Source organism: Schistocerca nitens, chromosome 1 (genome assembly GCF_023898315.1).
Source record: "Schistocerca nitens isolate TAMUIC-IGC-003100 chromosome 1, iqSchNite1.1, whole genome shotgun sequence".
In the NCBI taxonomy this organism is placed as follows: Eukaryota; Metazoa; Arthropoda; class Insecta; order Orthoptera; family Acrididae; genus Schistocerca; species Schistocerca nitens.
In genome coordinates this window covers 161,814,024-161,838,872 of record NC_064614.1, presented here as the reverse complement: position 1 = coordinate 161,838,872, position 24,849 = coordinate 161,814,024, and the positions used below count along the sequence as shown (strand labels likewise).

Sequence of the window (24,849 nt, the reverse complement as noted above, 5' to 3'; positions counted from 1 at the left end):
CAAATTCCTGTCTTATAAGAATTTGGAAAACATAACCTGTAAAGTAAATTTGGATGTTTACCATACAGTTGTAGAAAATTATCAAAGGAAGTGAAAATGCTCCATTTTGCTGGGTTTCTATTTAACAATAAGATACTCCCATTTGAAATTCCGATTTGATACAACGAGGGAGGGGAAATGACTGGGGGTGGGAAAGAAATGAAGGTAGCAAAATTCTCATAGGGGTGAAGACAAAAACATTTGGGACTGGAAAGACAATATTATGAAAAGGATAGATTGCTCCTCAACATATAGAGGAGATGTTGAGTCACCAACAAGTGCAACAAAAAGACTGCTATACATTTAAGCTTTCACCCAAAAGGCCTTCTTCTAAACTAGAAAACACACACACATTTATGAAAGCATAACTCCTACATAATGCTCAGTGCCCCTGGCCACTAAGGCTAGACCAGTGGCTCAGTGGGCAAAGACAGTGGTCATGTGTGTGGGAGTTGTGATTGTGTGAATATGCTATGGCGACAAGTGCAACAAGCGCATCAATCATGGTGACGGTATTCCAGTCTGTGTAAGGTGGAAATTCAAACCAGCCTGCGTGCTAGCAGGTTAACAAAGGGCAACACTAATAGCTGGAGCAGCAGCAACCGCAAGGTGCATGCGCACCCCTGATCAGCGCACTCAGACCGATCTATTTCCTGCTTCGGCTGAAATGCAAGTTTCAGCCAATCAAACAGAAGTATCACTCTGCAGGACGACTATTTAGGGCCATACTGTGATGGCAGCCAGCAGTTATAGTGCAACCAGCAGCACTGGAAAGACCTCCGATAATGTGCTACCATGATCAACTCTTCTAATCTTCGTCATCACCAACATCATCATCATCATGAAATGGAACTGGCAAAATGGGACACCACCGAGTGGAGAGTTCACGGTATTCTGTTTTGCTACAACTCCTACACTAGACAAGTGTCGCACTTAATGCCAATATTACAAAATTCATTCCTATGGACTTTAAAGGGATTCAACTTGTGATTGTTACTTTTTGGAACTCAGATTATTTGAACATTCACTTGGTCAAGAGAGCTTTTATTTTTGTGCTTCAGAAGTCAGCTATTGTGTCCATCATAAAGCAGTGAGTTAACTTCTTGCATTGCAAATAAAACTGTTTAATTGGTATACCTGGTAAACGTTTTGTGGGACATATCAGAATGTTGTGCATTTCTTACTACACTCCTGGAAATTGAAATAAGAACACCGTGAATTCATTGTCCCAGGAAGGGGAAACTTTATTGACACATTCCTGGGGTCAGATACATCACATGATCACACTGACAGAACCACAGGCACATAGACACAGGCAACAGAGCATGCACAATGTCGGCACTAGTACAGTTTATATCCACCTTTCGCAGCAATGCAGGCTGCTATTCTCCCATGGAGACGATCGTAGAGATGCTGGATGTAGTCCTGTGGAACGGCTTGCCATGCCATTTCCACCTGGCGCCTCAGTTGGACCAGCGTTCGTGCTGGACGTGCAGACCGCGTGAGACGACGCTTCATCCAGTCCCAAACATGCTCAATGGGGGACAGATCCGGAGATCTTGCTGGCCAGGGTAGTTGACTTACACCTTCTAGAGCACGTTGGGTGGCACGGGATACATGCGGACGTGCATTGTCCTGTTGGAACAGCAAGTTCCCTTGCCGGTCTAGGAATGGTAGAACGATGGGTTCGATGACGGTTTGGATGTACCGTGCACTATTCAGTGTTCCCTCGACGATCACCAGTGGTGTACGGCCAGTGTAGGAGATCGCTCCCCACACCATGATGCCGGGTGTTGGCCCTGGTGCCTCGGTCGTATGCAGTCCTGATTGTGGCGCTCACCTGCACGGCGCCAAACACGCATACGACCATCATTAGCACCAAGGCAGAAGTGACTCTCATCGCTGAAGACGACACGTCTCCATTCGTCCCTCCATTCACGCCTGTCGCGACACCACTGGAGGCGGGCTGCACGATGTTGGGGCGTGAGCGGAAGACGGCCTAACGGTGTGCGGGACCGTAGCCCAGCTTCATGGAGACGGTTGCGAATGGTCCTTGCCGATACCCCAGGAGCAACAGTGTCCCTAATTTACTGGGAAGTGGCGGTGCGTAGGATCCTACGGTCTTGGCGTGCATCCGTGCGTCGCTGCGGTCCGGTCCCAGGTCGACGGGCATGTGCACCTTCCGCCGACCACTGGTGACAACATCGATGTACTGTGGAGACCTCATGCCCCACGTGTTGAGCAATTCGGCGGTACGTCCACCCGGCCTCCCGCATGCCCACTATACGCCCTCGCTCAAAGTCCGTCAACTGCACATACGGTTCACGTCCACGCTGTCGCGGCATGCTACCAGTGTTAAAGACTGCGATGGAGCTCCGTATGCCACGGCAAACTGGCTGACACTGACGGCGGCGGTGCACAAATGCTGCGCAGCTAGCGCCATTCGACGGCCAACACCGCGGTTCCTGTGTGTCCGCTGTGCCGTGCGTGTGATCATTGCTTGTACAGCCCTCTCGCAGTGTCCGGAGCAAGTATGGTGGGTCTGACACACCGGTGTCAATGTGTTCTTTTTTCCATTTCCAGGAGTGTATATAAGAAGGTCTTTTTGGCCAAAACCTTAAATGTATAGAAATCTTTTTGTTGTATCTATCTGTGACTAACATCTCCTCTGTACAGTGAGTGGCAGTCTATCCTTTTCATAATACTATTGTTATTCAATTCAGGATTTTCCATTGTTGTAACTAGAAAGAGTAATTCTATTATGAAAGAGCATGATACATTGAAAATTAAAGAAAGAATGTATACAGTTACAAGGGTGAATAATGTATCAGTCAACTTGGACTAGGGTCAGCAATAATAATAAATATTAATAATAATAATAATAAATAAACATCATCATAGTTGTTGATAAACGTAGGAACTTGATCTTTGGTGCCCACAGAACTCTCCACACTCATATTGCAGTTTTACACCAACTATACAGGCTCAGGCACTTCATCACAATTGGTGACAAACTTTCCACATAAAGGGAGCATCAATGAGGTGTAAGCAGAGCAGTAAAGCATTTTGCTGGGCAGGTATGCAGATTTAGATGGGCAGCTCGAAGGAGAAAAAAAACACACACACACACACACACACACACACACACACACACACACACACACACACACACACACACAGAATTAGTGTTTACGTTAATTAATGCATTATTATTTTAGTCCTAATCATGCAACTCCACTTAAAAACCTTTTTTTACTAGCTACCTGGTTTTAAGTAGAAATTTGTCAATGGAATAGAAGAGGTTGCCCAGGAGAAATGATTTTAAGTATGATTTAAAACTTGCTTTGATATCTGTCACACATTTTATTGGGCAAATAATCTAAAATCTTTGTTGCTGAAGATTGGATTCCTTTCTGAGTCACTGACAACTTTAACAATAGTGATAAAGGTCACTTTTCCCTCTAGTGTTGTAGGCATGGACATCACTTTGTTCTCAAGCTGCGATGGATTATTTGTGCTGACGTTCATTTGTGAATATATGTACTGTGACAGCAATTAAAATGCCTAGCTCCTTGAAGAGCCACCTACATGACATCCGTGGGTACACCACATGTTATTCTTACTGCTTTCTTTTGTGCAGTAAACCTTCCTTTCTACATAGTGACCTCAGGAAACGACTCCATAAGACATTATTGGTTGGAAATATGCAAAATATGTCAGGTAGTTGATTTGTCTATTTCCAAGATTAGCAATTATACAAAGAGCAAAAGCAGCTGAACTTAATTCTTTGAGAAGCTTATTAATATGCTCTTTGTAGTTCAAGTTTTCATTAGTATGTACACCCAAAAATTTGGAGCATCCTATTTACTGACTCCTGCTCACGTGCTTTGTCTACTGTTTGTACAGAACTGAATAGAACTGTTTTCTAAAATTTAGGGAGAGACCATTTTCAGAGAACCATTTTATAATTCTTTGGAAAATATTATGTACCATTGCTCTCATTGCTTTCTACTGCAATTTATTACAACACTAGTATTATCTGCAAAAAGTACCTATTCTTACTGTTGAAGGCCAATCACACAGATAAGAAATAGGAATGGACCCAAAACTGAATCCCATGGGTCTCCTTTTGTGATTTCTCCTCAGTCACTAAAATTTTCTATCCACTTGATGTTGTTTGAAATATCCAGCACAACCTTTTGCATTCTGTTTGTTAAGTATGAGTCAAACCAGCTGTGTAAAAAGCCATCATTTCCATAAAACTTGAGTTTTTCCGAGAGAGTAACATGATCTACACAACCAAACGTCTTGGAAAGATAAGAAAATACCAACTGGTGATATTTTATTACTTCAAGCTCATATTATTTGGTGAGTGAATGTATACTTAGCATTCTCATTTGAACCACCCCTCTGGAATCTAAACTGTAATACACTAAGTAAATTGTTTCCACTCAACTGAGTGACTACCCTTGAGCACATTACGGTTTCAAATATTCTGAGAAATGATATCAGTATGGAAACTGGATTATAACTGTTTAAGTTTGTCTTGTCATTTTTCTTATAAAGAGGTTAACAACTTCATATCTTAACCTGTCTGGAAAAATGCCCTGTGCCAGTAGTGCACTGCATATATCAATAAGTTATCAACTCCACATGGGCTTTCCTTTTTTAGAATTCTATTAATTTCAGTGAGGCATGTTGGTGCTATTGCTAGTTGCTGAAAGTTTTGTGGAATGACATTTTTAGTATATCCTCTTGCTTCTTCAAATAAACCATTTAATCCTTTTTTTGCTGTTACATTTAAAAAGTGATTGTTAAAAGTATTTGCAACTTGTGAATTATAGCAATGTATTTTCATTTAGTTTGTTGTGAAATCTTGTACACTGACTGCTTTCACTGTCCCATGGGGGCATTACCAGTACAAATAAATATAATTTGGGCAAAAAAATGCACCTGGTATGGTCCAAAGAGTATTAGATGGAGTTCTGTGCAATTGAAAGCAAAATACTTGCATGTTATATTTGGAGGACATCACTGTATTCCAAAGGAGATGCCATAGGCTGTGAAAGGAAGACGTATTCGACAGGCTACCTCCACATCTGACACTTAGCACAGGCAAGTGCCATTTTGTGCATGTGGGTAAACTACAATGGGAGAGTGATTAGCAGGAAAAGTGATTAATCTTTGCCTAACAGAGGCAATCCACAATTTTGCAGGGCCACAAACACAAAACAACTTCAGTCATTCCTAGGGTTATGCAATTACTATTGCAAATTCATAAAAAAAATTGCGCAGATCAGGAAACTCTCAAACTAATTGAGGAGGAACGTAGTGAAAGTCCAGTGGTCACCATGATGTCAAGCTCTGCTTGAGACTTTGAAGGCAGCACTGGTCTCTGATCAGGTACTAGCTTTTTTGTATTTTAAGAAAGAATTTAGGAGACACTAACAATGGGGGTGTTAGTTGTATTTTGATCAGAATATCAATGGGCAGGAACACCCAGCAGAGTATGCTTCAAGGCAACTGAACAAAGTGGAGTGTAACTACTCCAATAAAGAAAAAAAAATGTTGGTAATGATATGTGGAATAGTGTACTTTTGTTGCCATTTATACGGCTGAAAGTTTAAGGTTGTCATGGAACATACTTCATTAAAATGGCTGTTGGGGCTGACAGACCCATCAAGTACGTTAACAAGATGGCCATTCAAACTCCAGTGAGTATGATTATGAGATAGTTCAGAAACTGGTTAGAAAGCACAAAAATGCAGGTATGTTACATAGGAAAGCTGCAGCGCATGTGCTAGGCAAAAGTTTAACAGAGTGGCAGAGAACACAAGCAACCAACAAAGACTGTCAGGCAATCAGGTCACAATCACAATTCGTGACGCACGAGGGCTTGCTCTGCAGAATGATGAAATACGGGTCGCGCGTAGTGGTTCTGAAGGCATTCAAGGATGCAGTACTGAATCAAGTGCATGACCACATGTTCTCAGGTCATGGAGGGTGCTGAACAACAGACAGACAAGTAGTGGAAAGATTCTTGTGTAGAACAAGAAAACGTGACATTGAGCAATACGAAAGGGATTGAGTGCCTTCTGCACAAAGAGCCGATCTTAGTCATCAAAACATCCCTTTGAAAACACCACAGAGGCATTTAAACCTTTTCAAATGATTGGACTTTATGTTTTAGGGCCTCTTAATAGAACACCTGCTGGAAAAACATGTGCTGGCAGTTATAGATCATTTTTCAAGGCTGTTAGTGATGTCATGATTCCTTCGCAGCAGGCTAGTATAGTAGCCCAGGCTTTAGTTAACAACTGGACACTTAAGTTAGGGGTACCTCATACCTTAGTTATGGATCAGGGCCCAAGTTTTGTATCAGATTTGATGAAAAAATTATGTCATACTTCGTATCTGGAAATTACACACAAGCCCGTTCCATCCTCAGACATAAGGAATGCATAGGACAATCTCTACTATGTTGATTTGTTACAGTAACAGCAGTCGTATGTACTGGGATATGTATTTGCAATATTTAGTTGTGTGTATAGCTCCGAAGTGTACACCGATAAAGGTCTCACTTTTTCAAGGTGTTACACAGTAGTGTCTAGAGGGCCGTCCGCATTCCTATGCATGGCACTACGAGGATCACCAAAGTATGCTGTGTTAACTTCTACTCACAGAATGCAAATTTATCCATCCAAATGTCTTTTTAAGACACTACATATCGAGTTTCACACTGGAAAACTCACAGTGGGAGTACAACTACGAACATTGTACGACATTATTAATATTCAATGACTATACAGAACTATTTCTGAAACAATGTGCAACATATAACCAGTGACATAAAGGAATGTTAATTTTACCAGGCTGTACATACTGTAAATAAATGAGTTGATATTTCGGTCATTTATTCATTGTTTGGAGTGTTCGAGGTGTATCCAGCCACCTCACATAATGTATGAACACAACAGAATGTAATACATTCATCATTTTGTACGATGCTTAATTCAATCTTAAAATTCTAGTCTATCTGTGATCTGGAAACTCTAATAACCAGCTAGTTTAGATGTACCACACACCCTTGTAGCAGATTTACCAATATTTCAGACATACATCAGGTACCCACCAAACCATTAAGAAGAATTCAGACCATTTATAAACTTACAGAGATCTCAAATCAACTGCATTTCTGTTTAAGAGTTTGCTTTCTTATCAAACATCTGAAACCTTACAAAAGAGTATTTACATACTGAACAGATCCATGATATGATAAAAGACTCACGATTATCGTCATGCCTTGACATTCCTGTTTGTTACAGCACTATTTTTAACATAAGAACTTACTATGCAGACAGCTGAATCTTGAACTTTATTGAAGCTGGGTTATATTCTGGCTTGCTGACATTATGTTCGCAACTCCGGCATCTTTGAGAGCGCTTGATAAGGAGCTGTTTGTGTGCTGGATACAACTGTGATACCTTCGTAGGCTGAAACTCTGGCTGAGCAAGCCTCTGTGTTAGTGTTGTAACTGAAAGCAAAAAAAATAGTATGTAACTTCAATCAGATATATATCTCATCCATCAGCTTAAAAATGCTAGAAACAGCATATATTTAAAGGACTTAGCTAATTTAAAATTTATCATTTATTTTGCTGTCTTAAATTTATAACTAAGATGGCAAAATAAACAAATTTTAAACATCTACTCAGTTGTAGATTCTCTCACAATAAAATATTGACAACAGTGACTGCCATAATTATATATTTTATGTCATCTTATATAAGTAAATGCTAAATTATTCAGGATATGAAGTAATGCATGTTGCATGTGATCATTACATGCCCTCAGAATAGGGGAACAGAATGGGTGTTCCAAACTGGTCAGTGGTGGGTCTGCTCTTGTTTCTAACTTCCAAGAATAACCTTCCTATGATTTTAAAGGATGATTAAGGAACTGTAATTTTAGCTGATGACAAGCAAAAAACTCAACTGCACCAGATACAGTTCAGATGACAGTGGACCCCTTTACATGCAGCAAAACCATTTAACTACCTTTTTAGTAGTAATATACATAATATGATTAAACCAAACAGAAAAAAGTATACTCCGCCAAACAAATATAAAATAAGCAAATAATCAATGTCAATCAGCATCGTCACACGAGATGAAACAGCAAAAGCAATGAATTGACTAAAAAAGCTCTGCTGGTCTTTATGGTCTTTCTGCAATAATCTTAAAGAAGAAATGCAAATTAACTGATCCACAGACACACTTATGTGCTCGTTCCAAGTAGGCACTGTACCATACATGCTGGAAATGCCAGTGTAAATGCTATTTACAGGAAAATTGAAAGGGATAATGTAAATAACTTAAGACCCACTGCAATTTTCTCTTCCTCTCAGAGAAAATCTTTCGATGAAAGCTCTATACACAGAAAAATGTAAGTTGATGCAGATGAGTAAAAAATACAAACCAATAATGTTCAAATACTGTACTAGTAGTGTGCTGCTTGACAGTTACGTCAATTAAATATCTAGGCATAATGTTGCAAAGCAATACATATTGGAATGAGCATATAAGGACTATAGTAGGGAAGGTGACTGGTCAACTGGGATAATTTTAGGAAAGTATTGTTCATCTGTAAAGGAGACTGCATGTACGACACTAATGTGATGCATTGTTATGTACTATTCAACTGTTTGGGATTCGCACCAGGTCGGATTAAAGGAAGGCATCAAAGCAATTCAGAGGCAGGCTGCTAGATTTATTACCAATAGGTTCAAACAACGCACAAGTGTTATGAAGATGCTTCAGGAATTCAAACGGGAATCACTGGAAGGAAGGTGACATTCTTTTTGAGGAGCATTATTGAGAAAATTTAGAGAATAGGCATTTGAGGCTGACTGCAGAACAATTCTACTTCCACCAACATACATTTCGCATAAGGACCGTAAAGATAAGATTAGAGAGATTAGGGCTCGTACCAAGACAGTTGTTTTTGCCTCACTCTATTTGTGAATGAAGCAGATAAGGAAATAACTAGTAGTGGTACAGGATATCCTCTGCCATGCAACATATGGTGGCTTGCGGAGAATGTTTGTAGATATAGATATAGACATTAAACAATATGTTGTGAACAACACAGATTCAGAAATAGGTCATCAATAACTGCCATTTATGAGTGCGTTAAATGTATACTACACCTTACAAACAGTAAATAGGAAACAAGAATATTTCTTGGCCTATCAAAGGACTTTGATTTGTTGGCTCATAAAACTTTAACAGTATGGCATTCAAGACCTGTGCATCAGTTGGATCTGCTCCTACCCAAATTATCATGAGCAGGCAGTAAGCATATTACAGAAAGGTGAAGCTACCACCAACCTGAAGGTTTGTTTGGAAGCCAGAGTACATTACTAGGCATTGTCCAACTGGAGGTGATTGCTACTGTCTTCCTTCGACCTTCGAAATGACATACACAGCCAATTATAGGGGACCCTACAGCTTAATGTGGACTTCAAATGGCAGAGCAACAAGGCATTTTTCACATTAATGAACATTACCATATGTGAAAGAAGTTATAACTGTCAGAGAAAACCTGAAAGAACCTAATAGAATACTTATCAGGATATAATTTATTAAATATGGTGTGCCTCAAAAGTCAGTAATGAGATCCCTTCTCTTCCAACTATACATTAACTAAAATGTGGGTGATTGTAATGCTAGCATTTGCTGATGATACCACAATCCTGATAAAAGGGAAAAGTAATGAACTACTGCAACAATCAGTAAACACAACTTAGCAACTTTGTGCAGAATAAAAAGCTATTAATAAACAATAAGAAGTTACCTCAATAAAATTTCACAATTTCATAACAATGACCCATAATTCCCACATTTATCTAAGAACAATGAACCAGCTGGTAACAGCACGGAAACTAAATTTTTAGGCTTGTGGTTACAAATCCTTTTAAAATGGATAAGTATAGAAAATGTTAAAGCAAAATTAAGAAAAAGATGCCACCTACTTTGCAAATTTAAACTCTGTTGTAGTGAGCTAACAGTAAGAAGTGCTTATTATACCTAATTTCATTCTCATTTTAAATATGTCATTATATTCTGGGGTAACTCAAAGGCAGCTATTAGTACTGCAGCCTGCAAAAAAAGCCCATCAGAATCATGAATGGATTCAAACCTAGAATATAATGCAGAGCACTACCACAAGCTGGTAATGGGAAATTCTGGTAAATATATTTAGTAAGCTGCTACCTTTACAGCAAAAAATGTTTTAGGTATTATAAAAACAGAGAGAGAAAGTAGGCCTAACCAATTTGTGAAAATACGTTAGCTTTAGAATATCACACTTTTGTCAAATCTTTATGAACTATGAATTGCACACACCGAAATTGACTTGAGTTAATCTCTATTCAAATTCTCAAATAACTACTTAAACTCATTATATTTACTATAAATTAATAATTTTCTGAAATTTTTAAGAAGAAAGTATGCTTTTTTCAAACATATAGAACTAAACCCTCGCTTACAAGATTACAAACTGTAGAACAAAATTCTGCTTTGGACAGTTACCAATGGCTCAACTCCCAAACATCTCAAAACACTGGATAAACTTTAGATCAGAGGCTTGTACATCTTTTAAAGAGTGTATTGAAGTTCACACAAACTAAATACGATAAATTTTTATGACAAAATCATTGCAGTTTTTGAGTGAAAATTAATGTAGAAATGGAAATCAACTCTATTAATATTAAATTATTTTCACCTTTCTATTTTGAATAGAACATAACATTTCCATTCAAATGACACAAAAAACTAACTCAGTAATATAATTAAGTTTTTCCCAACTTACTCTTAGTCAGATCTAAAGGTTTTTCAAAGATATCGGCAGGCAAGTCATCAACGTCTTCAGTTGCCACTGCCCTTTCCAAAGATGGAAACTTCGATGGATCATCTTTCAGGGGCAATGAGCTGCCAAGCGAACTTAACCCCACTCTCTTACGGGCTCCGACATTTGACAGGGCATACTTTTCTAGTACAAGATAACTCCTCCTGGGAGTAAACTTCTTGCGCTCTTTTTCTTGTTTTTCTCTTAAAGCAAGAGCTTTGTAGTATTCCAAGAGAGCATTCACACGAGGTGCAAATACATTCTCCTTCTCAGGCCATGCTCCACTAGCTGCAACAAAAGTAACTCAAAATAGTAAATTTTTACTTCATAAATAGTAGCTGTTTCTGAAATGTATGAAAACACAAATGAAGCTGTGAAAAGTAATTCTGAATGGAAGTACTGTAGTAAAAAAAAAAAAAAAAAAAAAAAAAAAAAAAAAAAAAAAAAAAAAAAAAAAAAAAAAGGGTAGTGTTATAGCCCAAAGAGAGAAATAAATTTTCAGGGCAGAAGAGAGAGGTAAATGCACAGACAGATAGAATATCGGAAAGCCAAAAGTGGAAATCAAAACTCAAACACCCAGGTCCAAACCAGACTGTCAACAAACTAATACAATGAGCAAAGAAACAACCAAAAGGTCAAGCCTAAAGTTTATTAAAATAGTATGCAGAGATCAAAATAAATACAGGAATACTAAAGACAAAAAACACATTCAATATTTCTTGACTTTCAGTACCTTCCCAAGGTTCAACAACACAAGTTAGATCATAAGTGGTACCAAGCTGCACCTAGACTGAGGATTTCTTGGTACGGAGACAGAAGAATGTTATTTTGGATGGAGAATCATTGGCAGAAATTGAAGTAACTTCAGAAGTGACAAATGGAAGTGTACTGCGACTCGTGTTTGTGTATTATATCACCTGACATACAATATTAATAGTACCATCAGAATTTTTGCAGATGATGCAATTATCTTTACTGAAGTATTATCTGAAGAAAAAAAAAAAAAAGGCCTGCACAATTATATAGTCAGATCATGACAGGATTTTAAAGTGGTATAAAGATTTTTTTTTATTCGTGTCAGAAGCACCATGGATACAGGAATATAAAAAAATGAATAGCACACAGAAAAAAAATTAATTACAGGCATATGAAAATATATATACAAATATGTCTAAAAACAAAGATGATGTGACTTACCAAACGAAAGCACTGGCAGGTCGATAGACACACAAACAAACACAAACATACACACAAAATTCAAGCTTTCGCAACAAACTGTTACCTCATCAGGAAAGAGGGAAGGAGAGGGAAAGACGAAAGGATGTGGGTTTTAAGGGAGAGGGTAAGGAGTCATTCCAATCCCGGGAGCGGAAAGACTTACCTTAGGGGGAAAAAAGGACGGGTATACACTCGCGCACACACACACACATATCCATCCACACATATACAGACACAAGCAGACATATTTAAAGACAAAGAGTTTGGGCATATATACAAATATGTGTGCACAGAAACAAAATGTTATAGGCATTTGGCCCATAAGCGGGCTACGTCGACAGCATTTGGGGTTGCCAACATCAGATCCTCTAAAGTGCAGTGTGAAGGACATTCAGGGCAGTTATACATGTGCTGGGTCGTCTGCACCTCTCCACAGTCGCAGAGATTAGATGTAGTAGGATATCCCCACTTCAGAAGGTTATCTCTTGACCGTGCAGTGTTGGTGCGTAGCCTGTTTAGTGATCTCCAGACCACCCAGTCCTCATCGTAACCTGGTGCCAATTCTTCCTTTGGTTCCATCCAGTGCCCTTCTCCTGACCGCTTCCATCTCTCCACCCTAGACCCAGGTTGGTCGCTAAAATCTTCGGTTGCTCTGAGAAAACTGCGTCTAGATTTCAAGCGTTTGGTGGCTGGTTGAGTTTTGTGGAGGGGGTGGCTCTCTGCCATCTCAGCCCTCGCTCTTTCACTATAGGCTGCCGCTTCTCTTCGCACTGCAGGAGGTGCAATCCCAGCAAGATGGTAGAGCTTGTTTGTTGGCGTCGGTTTCAGACATCCAGTGACGAGCCTGCAGGTCTCGTTCAGAGCAATGTCGACCTGTTTAGCGTGGGTAGAGTTGTACCAGACACTGCTTGCATATTTGCCTGCTGGGAAGCAAACTGCTAGTGCTGTGGTCCTCACTACCTCTGGCTTTGCACTCCAGGAGGAGTTCGTTATTTTCCGAAGAATATTATTTCTGCCGCTCACCTTCATTTTGGTGTTAATACAGTGCTGTTTATACGTCAGAGCCCTGTCTAGAGTTACTCCTAGGTATTTGGGGTTAACGCAGTGTTCGAGGAGTGTGTCCTTCTAGAAGACACGCAGCTTACGGGATGCCTGCTTGTTACGGAGATGGAAGGCGCAAACTTGTGTTTTGCTAGGGTTCGGCTTGAGTTGATTGTCGGCGTAGTACTGACAGAGTATGTCTAGCGCATCCATGAGCTTTGTCTCAACATCCTCAAAGGAGTCACCCTGTACGGCCATAGCACGGTCATCGGCGTAGATGTAGTTTTCCGTACCAGCTGGCAGTGGTTGATCGTTGGTGTATATGTTAAAAAGTAAGGGTGCCAGTACGCTGCCCTGAGGGAGACCATTTTTCTGGGCCCGCCACCTGCTATGCATCCCTTGGAATTCCACAGAGAACCTACGGTTCTCTAACAGACTTCTAACTGTGGATGTGAATTTAAAGTCCCTGGTAATGGCATACAGCTTCTTCATTAGCAGACGTAAGTTGACGGTGTCATATGCAGCTGTCAAGTCTATAAAGGCGACACCGGTTATTTTCCGGTTCTCATAGCCGTCTTTAATCAGCTGCGTGAGGTTAATTACCTGAGATGCAGTGCTTTTCCCTGGGCGGAAACCTGCTTGTTGGGGGATTAGGTAGGGTTCTATGGCACTGGAGAGGCGATGCTGGAGTATTCTTTCAAAGATTTTAAAGATATGGCAGAGAAGTGATACGGGTCGGAAATTTCTGGGGTCATCGGCATTTTTGCCTGGTTTTAAAATGGCAATAACTTTAGCCTTCCTCCAGATTGTGGGAATCTGACCTGTTTCCATGCAATTGTTAAACAGTTTCAGTAGCCATTGTTTAACGTTGGGACCAAAGTGTTTAATCTGTTCAACAAAAATCCCGTCCAGGCCCGGGGCCTTCCTTAGCTCGCATTTCGCTATGGCTTTGTCCAGATCTGTCATTGTGAGAGGGGTGACCAGAGTTGAATTTTCTTGGTGTTCAATCCTGTCTATTTTGGTCTCCGACTTCCTGATTTTGGTGTCGGGTTTCCCACTCTTGAGAAGCTGGTGGGCTATTTGGTCGGCTGTGACGGGAGCATGTCCTGGAGAGAAAGTCGGGTCATTGTTGAGACGTTTCAGGAGTGTCCAGGCTTTCTGACTGCTCCTTTTCATGTCCAATTCCTCTATTGTCCTCAGCCATTTCTCTCTCCTGGTTTTAGCTAGTGACTCGGTTAGCTGATCGCCCGCAGTGATAGTTTCCGCGGATAGAGGGTTTGCGTCAAACAGTGTCAGGTATTGCTGCAACTGATCCTCTAATTCTGGCGTAAGACCTTCAACATAATTGCTTCTGCATCCTCTAGGGATTGATTGCTTGGCACACCACTGCACAGCCTTCACGAAATTGTCATAGAATCTTGGTTCAGGTGGTAGGTTGTTTACAGAATCTTCCATGAGGTTTTGAAAGGTTGACCATTCTGCTTTCTTAAAATTGTACCTACGGCGAAAAGGTACGCTATGGGGTTTAACAACAGATGTGATCTGGCACATTACTGGACGGTGCTGGGTGTTTGGTATTGGTGAGCAAACTCCTTTTGAGCATTGGGACGTTACTTGATGGCTAACGAAGATGAGGTCTGGGTTATAACCTCTCCCCCATCTGCCACTGTTGTAGGAAGCAGGCAGTTTATTGTCATGTATCAGTTTTAGGTTGTTTAGCTTGGCCCAGCAGATCACAGCCGTGCCATTGTCGTCGTCTTCTTGGTAGCCCCACTGCGTACTGTGGCTGTTGAAATCACCGATTACAAAATTAATTCTGCCTTTATTAAAATTGTTTACGTTGGAGCTGGAAAAGTCCACAGTTGGTGGTTTGTACACTGATGTAACAGTGCAGTCACTAAGTTCAATGGTTAGCACTTCAGTATCATTGATGTCGTTTATACTGCTTGAAAGGATCTGTATGTTTGGCCTGGTAAAGATTGCGCTGCCATACTGTCGGTGTAGCCTTTCAGCTACTAGTCACATGCCGTTTATCTTGGGTCTTTTGAGTGTGCTATCTCTGTGAGTTTCTTGTAGACACAGGACATCACATTTCTCTTTCTGACAGAGGTCTTGTAGTAGACGTTCTTTGCAAGCAGACAGGCCTTCAATATTTACAGAGATAATCGTCAGTGCTGGGCCTGATAAGGTCCTTTTCTGTAGGATTGTCATGTTGCTTCTGGAGTGAAAGGATCAGCTGGTATACAACCGCCCAGGGGACGCCCGAGTATGTGTATTGCATTGACATACTCTTCGTGGAGGCTCCTTTCTTGTCCCCCGGTATAAAGATTAGGATTTGCTTTAAATGCAAAGAAATGTAAAATGCAAAAAAAGTTGTATCCAGTGACTAAAATATCGATGACTCATATCTTCAATCAGTGACCATAAAAAGAAATGATAAAATAGGCTCAGCCATAGGTAAGGATGGAGGCAGACTTCGGTTCATCAGGTACGATACTGGGGAAATTCAACCAGCCTACAAAGGAAATTGCTTATGAAACACCTGGGTGTCACATCTTATAATATTGCTCAAATGTGTGTGGAATTCATACCAAACAGGACTAATAGAGGATAATGAAGAAAGACAGTACCAACAGTGACAAGTTTTCCTGACTCATGGCAGACCACCATGGGAATGCTGTAAAGAATGAATTGGAAGATGCTCGAGAATAGGTGTTAATTATACTGTGAAGGTATACTTAGAAAACTTCAAGAATCAGTATTAAATAAATAATCTAGGAATATAATGCACCCTCCAACATACGACTCCTGTAAGAACTGTGAAAACAAGGTTAGATTAATAATACTGTGCTAAGAAACATTTAAACAGTCATTCTTCAAGCACTCCATATGCGAACAGCACAGGAATAAATCCTGACGTGGTTCAATGGTAAGTAATCTCTATCATGCACTTTACAGTGGTTTATAAACTACATATGTAGATGTACAAAAGCTGCACTTAAGTTTCTTCAGCTATTTCAGAATGTTTTCAGTTAATTTCTAATCTGTATGAACAAAGAAAAGTTGTACATTTGGGATTTTTCCAATTTCAGTTTCTGTGACTCGTTCAGAAAATGCTATTTTACTACATTTACTATCTTCTGTTTTTGATGATGGATAACACTGATACATACCAGAATTCAGATCTTAGGAAAGAGCTCTATATTGGAATGATCCCCAACTGTGCAGTTATCACAAAACTGCCCCACCCCCCTCCCCCAATCTCTATGTAACCCTACAGATCAGCCCTCTTTGATTTTCTCCATCTTGGGAGGATTTCAAGGCCTTCGTCTGCATCTATGCTCTGCAAGCAACCGTATGGTGCGTGAAGGGAGGTACCCTGTCCCACTACTGGCCACTTCCTTTCCTGTTTCATTCGGAAACAGAGCAAAGGGGAAAACTACTGTCCATATGCCTCCGTACAACCCTAATGTCTTCAGTCCTATCTTCATGGTTCTTACACGAAATGTACATTGGCAGCAATAGAATCATTCTTCAGTTAGCCTCAAATGTCAGTACTCCCAATTTCCCCAATATTGCTACTCGAAAAGAACATCGCCTCTCCTCCAGTAATTCCCATTTGAGTTCCCAAAGCATCTCCATAATACTTGTATGTTGTTTGAACCTACTGGTAATCAATCTAGCAGCCTGCCTCCAAATTGCTTCCATGTCTTCCTTTAATCCAACCTGGAGTGGACCCCAAACATTAATGAGTATTTAATAATGGATCACACTAGTGTCCAATATGTGGTCTCCTTTACAGATGAACCACACTTCTCTCAAATTCTCCCAATAAACTGAAGTTGACCATCTGCCTTCCCTACTTTGATCATTACATTTTCATTAAATTTTGTTTTGCTTTGCAACATTATGCCTAGCTGTTTTACTGACGTGCGTTTCCAGCAGAACACTACTAACTTTATTTTACAGATACATCTTGTGTAAAATTTAAAAACTTCCCAGTAAATTAAACATTCAAAGGGATTTTGAGATTGCAGCCGGTCATCATAAATTTCACTACACAATATTTCAACCGGACACTTGCCAGTCATCTTCAGGTGAGCCATTCGATGGCTCACCTGAAGATAACAGGCAGGTGTCCAGTTAAAAGGTAGTGGGACTAGAAATACATTACCCCTCTTCTTGCCTCTCATTGGTTATGATAAAGAACCATCCCACTGGTTATGCAATACTGGCATGTTGTCAACCTATGAGCTGTAGTTATGAGTCACCTTACTGCCACTGGCCCTGATCTAGACTTTGGCCTTTGCTCCATATTTTGCTGTATTAAACACACTTTTTGTTGTAAAAACTTAAACTGGAAAATAAAATCAGAATACGTGAATTAGATAATGGACAAGTCTAAATGAGTATTTTGATGCATATTATAAACATCCATTGCACATAAACTATGAGTCTTATAACTGAGTACCCTGGTCGAAGAATACACCACTGGCTCACATTATTCACTATCTCACTCTTTCCATATTTTATATATCCTGTGACACATTTTTTGTCCATTACTCATGATACGTTCACCAAAGCTTCTGTTGTCAACATTCACAGAAAACGAAGATTTTTACTTGTAGATAGACAATATCCACTACACAGCTCCCCTATAGGGAGCAAGCACAACAAACTACTTCAGACATATTTTGTTTGGCTGCAAACATGTAGCAATGTTCATTCATTTCCATTTTTTATGTAGTAGTGCATATGCATGCCCCATTATCTGATTTTTCTTGAAGCTTTTCCAGATTGTGGTGAAATGTACCCAGCCAGTAGCTGCAATCTCCATTAACATAGTGGAAAAAATCTTTCCCTTACAGAACTGAAGAATGCTGCAGGCCAAGCAGTATCCACCAAAATGTGGAAAGGTCTTAACTGAAATGTGCTTCCCCATAATTTACAGCAGTCCACCTATCTTTGCACAATGTGGGCCTTTGTCTATATATGAAATGGAACTGCCAATATTTTTCCCTCATGATTAATTCAACACAGTTATCTACCTTTCCTCTTTTTCTCACCATTGGTATCTTCTTAACCTGCTATGCCCACATGCTTTACCACCATGGATGAATCACAGGCACAATTTTATAACAGATAACGAGGTACCTTGGCTTTGACCAGTGATTTAGGAAACATGCGACAAATGCCGTAAACAACATGATGACTGTAATGGACTAAGCTAGAGACCAATCTGTCACCACAACCAGGTATCTTGCTTGGACATTCAACTAACAACCAATCTGTAAGAATACACACCAAAAGGTGATGTCACAGCAGCTATTACATTAAACGGCAAAGCCAAAGACTAGTACTGAATATTCCTTCTGACCCTCCCATAATACATATGAATCATAATGTTGCATAAGTGGGTAAGTTATGTGTTGGAACCCACCTCCCCCTTGCATTTTTTGTAATTTATGTTCGATAAATGTGCATAAAATACTCTTCAGAACCTTGTCCATTAATGAATATATGTTTTCTGAATTTATCTTGAAATTTTAATGACGAAAAGTGGGTTAAATATTTCGCAAATATACACATTAGCCTACACTACAGGTGAATCTGTTACCACAACCTTCCTTCAGCATTCACGTTGGATTGCCAACTAACAACCAAATTATTACCTTTCAACCTTATCTTGACCTCAGGCTACACTACAGATGTATCTGTCACCACTACCATGACTTCGAGGGACTCCAGTATCAAACTCGAGCCCATAATTGTGTACATGCAGGTATCAAGGTAAATTATGATAACCTAAATGTGTTCAATTGGAGTTTTACTAGTAGTACAATTACAATATTTTATGTGCAAACAGATGTGGTTTGGAAAAGTGACTTATTTCCTATCAAAACTGACACTGTAGAATAATACATAATTTCTTCATAAATGTTATTTTCTTATAAGTGATTAAATTTGTTCATCCTGATTCACTGTACAACATAACAGCCACCAACTCTTTTTAAGAGTTTTACAATAATATTATGAAAAGCACGTTGCTACTCACCATATAGCGGAGATGCTGAGTCCCAGAAAGGCACAATAAAAGGACTCTCACATTTAAAGCTTTCGGCCCTTGGCCTTCGCCAACACACACAGGCACACGCAAACGCAACTAGCACACACGAGACGTGTGTGTGTGTTGTTGACGAAGGCCAACGGCCGAAAGCGTTAATTGTGTCTTTTTGTTGTGCCTATCCCCGGCATCTCCGCTATATGGTGAGTAGCAGCTTTCCTTTTCATAATATCGTTACACTCCATCCTGGATTTTCCATTGTTAAGAGTAGTACAATAATTAGTTTTCTGGTGATATAACAATTGCCATTTTCGAATGTAATGAGATAAAACACCATATAAAACTTCAGGCATGCAGATTGTGTCTCATACCGACAGTTTGGTCGGCTAGTCCCACATCCCTTGAAGTCCAACGACAGCAGCCGCAAGACAAATAATATGCTTTACGCGTAACTGTCTTGGACGGGTCATCTGGATTATGAGTCGTCTGCACCGTTGTTCGTGTAGACAGTGTGTTTAGGCAACTAGGGCAATCAAAACAACTGGCACATTTCTGTTTTTTAAGTCTCGCTTCTGCTGAAGGGATGTTCTCAAGGCAATGAGCACAGTAATGGGAATCCACCTGTAAAAGAATGAACGAGTAATATTCAAATGCGCGAAGTGAATAAATCAATCTCTTTTAGTGAACACACTGTCATCAAGAAGCATTAGGCGATCTTTCAAAAGTTTTACCTCGTGTAGAACACAGTATCCACATCTTACTTTCAGACAGTGCCTGCAAAAGTATATCCTCGAAATTGGTTTCAACGAACCACAAGTGCAAGCATAACGAACTATCTCTGGGAGATGAATGAAAGCCATGTTTCCAAGGGAAAACAATGTTCAGGCTATTTACGTATCTTCTGGCATTTTGTCATTATTTGAAATAAACACATTGACAGTTACTCCCGTAAGCCGATACAAAGTTTATCACACCGACGTACCGGAAAGTTATGCCACTTCCCCTAAGCGCCTTACACACGAGCGACGGATCTACATCTACACTCTGCAGACCACCGTGAGGTGCATGGCAGAGGGAACGTCCCATTGTACCAGCTATAAAAATTTCTTCCTATTCACGTAAGGAGCGCGGGAAGAATGACTGTTTGAATGCCTCTGTAAGTACAGCAATTATTCTCATCTTAGTCTCACGATCCCTATGTGAGCGATACGTAGGGGATTGCAGTATATACTTGGAGTCATCATTTAAAGCCTCTTCTTGACACGCTGTTAATAGACTTTCTCGCGATATTTTCTTCAGGAGCTTTCCAGTTCATTTCCCTCAGTACCTTGTGACACTCTCCCACGAATTAAACAAATCTGTCACGATTCATGCTGCCCTTCTCTGAATAGGTTCAGTATCTTCTGTTAGACCTATTTGGTATGGGTCCCACACACTTGAGCAATATTCTAGGACAGGTCGCATGAGTGATTTGTAAGCAATCTCCTTTGTAGACTGATTACATGTCCCCAGTAGTCTACCAATTAACCGAAGTCGACCACCTGCTTCATCCACAGCTGAACCTATGTCATCATTCCATTTCGTATCCCTACAAAGTATTTTTATGAGTTGGCCGCTTCCAACAGTTACTCACTGATATTGTAGTCAAAGGATACTACGTTTTTTTCATTTAATGAAGTACACAATTTTACATTTCCGAACATTTAAAGCAAGTTGCCAGTCTTTGCACCACTTTGAAGTCTTGTCAAGATCTGGCTGGATAATTTTCCAATTCCTCCAGGTAGTACTTCATTATAGATAACTGCATCATCTGCAATAAGCCTGTTTTTGCTATTAACATTGTCTGCAAGGTCATTATTATACAACACGAACAGCAAGGGTCCCAGCACACTTCCCTAGGGCACACCCGAAGTTACTTCTCCATTTGACAATGACTCTCCACTCAAGATAAGATGCTGCATCCTTACTCCAAAAAGTCCGCAATCCAGTCACAAATTTCGCTTGATATCCCATATGATCGTCTTTTGACAATACGTGTAAGTGTGGTACTGAGTCAAATGTTTTTTCAGAAATCAAGAAGTGTAGCATTTAGCTGACTGATCCAAATCTTTCAGTACGACGTGAAAAAAGTGAGAGTTGGGTTTCACATGATCGATGTTTTCGGAATCTACACTGGTTAGCATTGAGGAGTTATTCTGCTCAAGGCACCTCATTATCTTTGAGCTCAGAATATGTTCTAAGATTATACAACAAATTAATCTAAAGGATATTGTATGGTAGCTTTGTTAATCACTTCTACTACCCTTCTTGTAGATACGTGTGACCCGTGCTTTTTTCCAAGAACTGGACACCGTTTTTCAAATCTAAGGATCTACGATAGATCAGAGTTAGAAGAAGGGCTAACTCAAATTCAGTATAGAACTTGACAGGGATTCCATCAGGCCCTGCAGCTGTGTTAAATTTTAACGATTTCAGCTTTTTCTCAACACCACTGACACTAATACTTATTTCAGTCATCTTTTCAGTGGTATGAGGATTACATTGGGGCAATTCTCCTGTGTTTTTCTTTGTAAAGAAACACTTAAAAGTAGAGTTAAACGCTTCAGCTTTTGCTTTGCTGCCCTCAGTTTCAGTTCCTGTCTCATCACTAAGAGCTGAACACTGACTGTGGCGCCACTAACAGCCTTTACATATGACCAGAATTTCATTTGGTTCTGTGAAAGATCATTTGATAATATTCTGCTGGGGTCATTGAAGGCATCACACATTGCTTTCTTGACAGCCAAACAAGTTTCATTCACCATCTCCCTGTCTATAGCCCTATACTTTGTTTTACACTGATTATGAAGTAATATCCGTTTCCTTAGAAGTTTCTTTATAGTGACTGTATACCATGAAGATTCCCTCCAGTTATGAACTGTTCTACTGGGTACATGCCTATCCAGTGTGAGGTCAATATTCTTATAAACTTGAGCCATAGTTCCTCTGCATGCTCCTGCTGAAGTTTCAAGTGCGTCATTGAGCTTTGACACTACTGATTTTAATATCTAGTTTACTGAACTTGTATATCTGTCTTCATGGTTTAGTTGTCATTTGTGTTTTGTTAGCCATTATTGCCACAACCGTGCTGCGGTCACTGACACCAGTTTCGATGTGGACATTTTCAAAGACATCAGGTCTGTTTTATATCATGAGATTCAATATGTTTTCATCATGAGTTGGGTTTCTAGCTATCTGTTCTAGGTAGTTTTCAGAGAAGGCATTTAGTGATCCATCGCTTGGGAGATGGCGCATGTGTGGCCAGTGCAGTGAACAGTCACTGATCACATGGAAATACCAGGCAAGCTGATAAATCACACAAGCAATTCAGGCATACAATGCTGGATGGCAATATGGTTGCCTGTCTGCAACTTGTTGAGCATGGATGTTTAGATTAGTTTAGATTATATTAGATATACTTCATGTTACAATGAATTCATAGTGAGAAGATCCCTCAGGATGTAGAAGATGTCAGATGAACAAGAATGCACAATAAACATTTACAATGAAAAACAAATATGAGTATGCTATGTATCTTTGACAGATCGCAAGTGGAATGATCTTCATGGATGTGGAATGAGTAAAAAAATTTTAAACCTATTTTTCATCTGTGAGATAGTAAACACTGAAGAGAAGAATCATTGTACAACATTTATTTACAGTTATGGCACTACTACACTGAATTGGTACAGCAGACAGACTGTACTAATATTTGCATTATTATTAGAAGTAACACACACACACACACACACACACACACACACACATGCACACACACACACATGTGCATCAGTTCATTGAAAATGTGTGTTCCTGAAAAATGGATGCCTTTTGGACCAGAGTAAGTGATATTAAAAAGGAAAGATACTTCTAATTGTTCTACAGATTACATTTATTTGGTCACCTGAAGATGGCCTGAGAAGAATAAAGCCGATTCTTGACCAATTAATCATAATTTTGCAGAACATTGGGAAGTGTTTTTCCTTTTTAACATTATTATTGTGTTCTGCCTAGTACTGACGGAGAATTCAGATAATGTTCTACATCTACATCTACATTTATACTCCGCAAACCACCCAACGGTGTGTGGCGTAAGGCACTTTACGTGCCACGGTCATTACCTCCCTTTTCTGTTCCAGTCGCGTATGGTTCGCGGGAAGAACGACTGTCTGAAACCCTCCGTACGCGCTCGAATCTCTCTAATTTTACATTCGTCATCTCCTTGGGAGTTATAAGTAGGGGGAAGCAATATATTCGATACCTCATCCAGAAACGCACCCTCTCGAAACCTGGCGAGCAGGCTACACCGCGATGCAGAGCGCCTCTCTTGCAGAGTCTGCCACTTGTGTTTGCTAAACATCTCCGTAACGCTATCACGCTTACCAAATAACCCTGTGACGAAACGCGCCGCTCTTCTTTGGATCTTCTCTATCTCCTCCGTCAACCCGATCTGGCACAGATCCCACACTGATGAGCAATACTCAAGTATAGGTCGAACGAGTGTTTTGTTAGCCACCTCCTTTGTTGATGGACTACATTTTCTAAGGACTCTCCCAATGAATCTCAACCTGGCACCCGCCTTACCAACAATTAATTTTATATGATCATTCCACTTCAAATCATTCCGCATGCATACTCCCAGATATTTTACAGAAGTAACTGCTACCAGTGTTTGTTCCGCTATCATATAATCATATAATAAAGGATCCTTCTTTCTGTGTATTCGCAATACATTACATTTGTCTATATTAAGGGTCAGTAGCCACTCCCTGCACCAAGTGCCTATCTGCTGCAGATCTTCCTGCATTTCGCTACAATTTTCTAATGCTGCAACTTCTCTGTATACTACAGCATCATCCGCGAAAAGCCGCATGGAACTTCCGACACTATCTACTAGGTCATTTATATATATTGTGAAAAGCAATGGTCCCATAACACTCCCCTGTGACATGCCAGAGGTTACTTTAACGTCTGTAGACGTCTCTCCATTGATAACAACATGCTGTGTTCTGTTTGCTAAAAACTATTCAATCCAGCCACACAGCTGGTCTGATATTCTGTAGGCTTTTACTTTGTTTATCAGGTGACAGTGCAGAACTGTATCGAACGCCTTCCGGAAGTCAAGGAAAATAGCATCTACCTGGGAGCCTGTATCTAATATTTTCTGGGTCTCATGAACAAATAAAGCGAGTTGGGTCTCACACGATCGCTGTTTCCGGAATCCATGTTGATTCCTACAGAGTAGATTCTGATTTTCCAAAAACGACATGATACGCGAGCAAAAAACATATTCTACAACAGATCGACGTCAGAGATATAGGTCTATAGTTTTGTGCATCTGCTCGACGACCCTTCTTGAAGACTGGGACTACCTGTGCTCTTTTCCAATCATTTGGAACCCTCCGTTCCTCTAGAGACTTGCGGTACACGGCTGTTAGAAGGGGGCAAGTTCTTTCGCGTACTCTGTGTAGATTCGAATTGGTATCCCGTCAGGTCCAGTGGACTTTCCTCTGTTGAGTGATTCCAGTTGCTTTCCTATTC

At 40.1% G+C, this 24,849-nt stretch overlaps 1 protein-coding gene across 1 annotated transcript in view; it reads right to left on the bottom strand.

Moving 5' to 3' along the window:
• LOC126244214 (dynactin subunit 4) overlaps window positions 1-20,241 on the bottom strand; it is a 40,627-nt gene extending 20,386 nt beyond the window's left edge. The window contains exons 1-4 of the mRNA XM_049948219.1: window positions 20,001-20,241; window positions 19,641-19,890; window positions 10,911-11,234; window positions 7,390-7,573 (exon numbers count right to left, since the gene is read on the bottom strand). Of these exons, the coding sequence (XP_049804176.1) occupies window positions 7,390-7,573; window positions 10,911-11,234; window positions 19,641-19,890; window positions 20,001-20,129 (887 nt within the window). The 5' untranslated portion in view covers window positions 20,130-20,241. The remainder of the gene's footprint in view (window positions 1-7,389; window positions 7,574-10,910; window positions 11,235-19,640; window positions 19,891-20,000) is intronic.
• Between the last annotated feature and the right edge of the window lie 4,608 nt (window positions 20,242-24,849).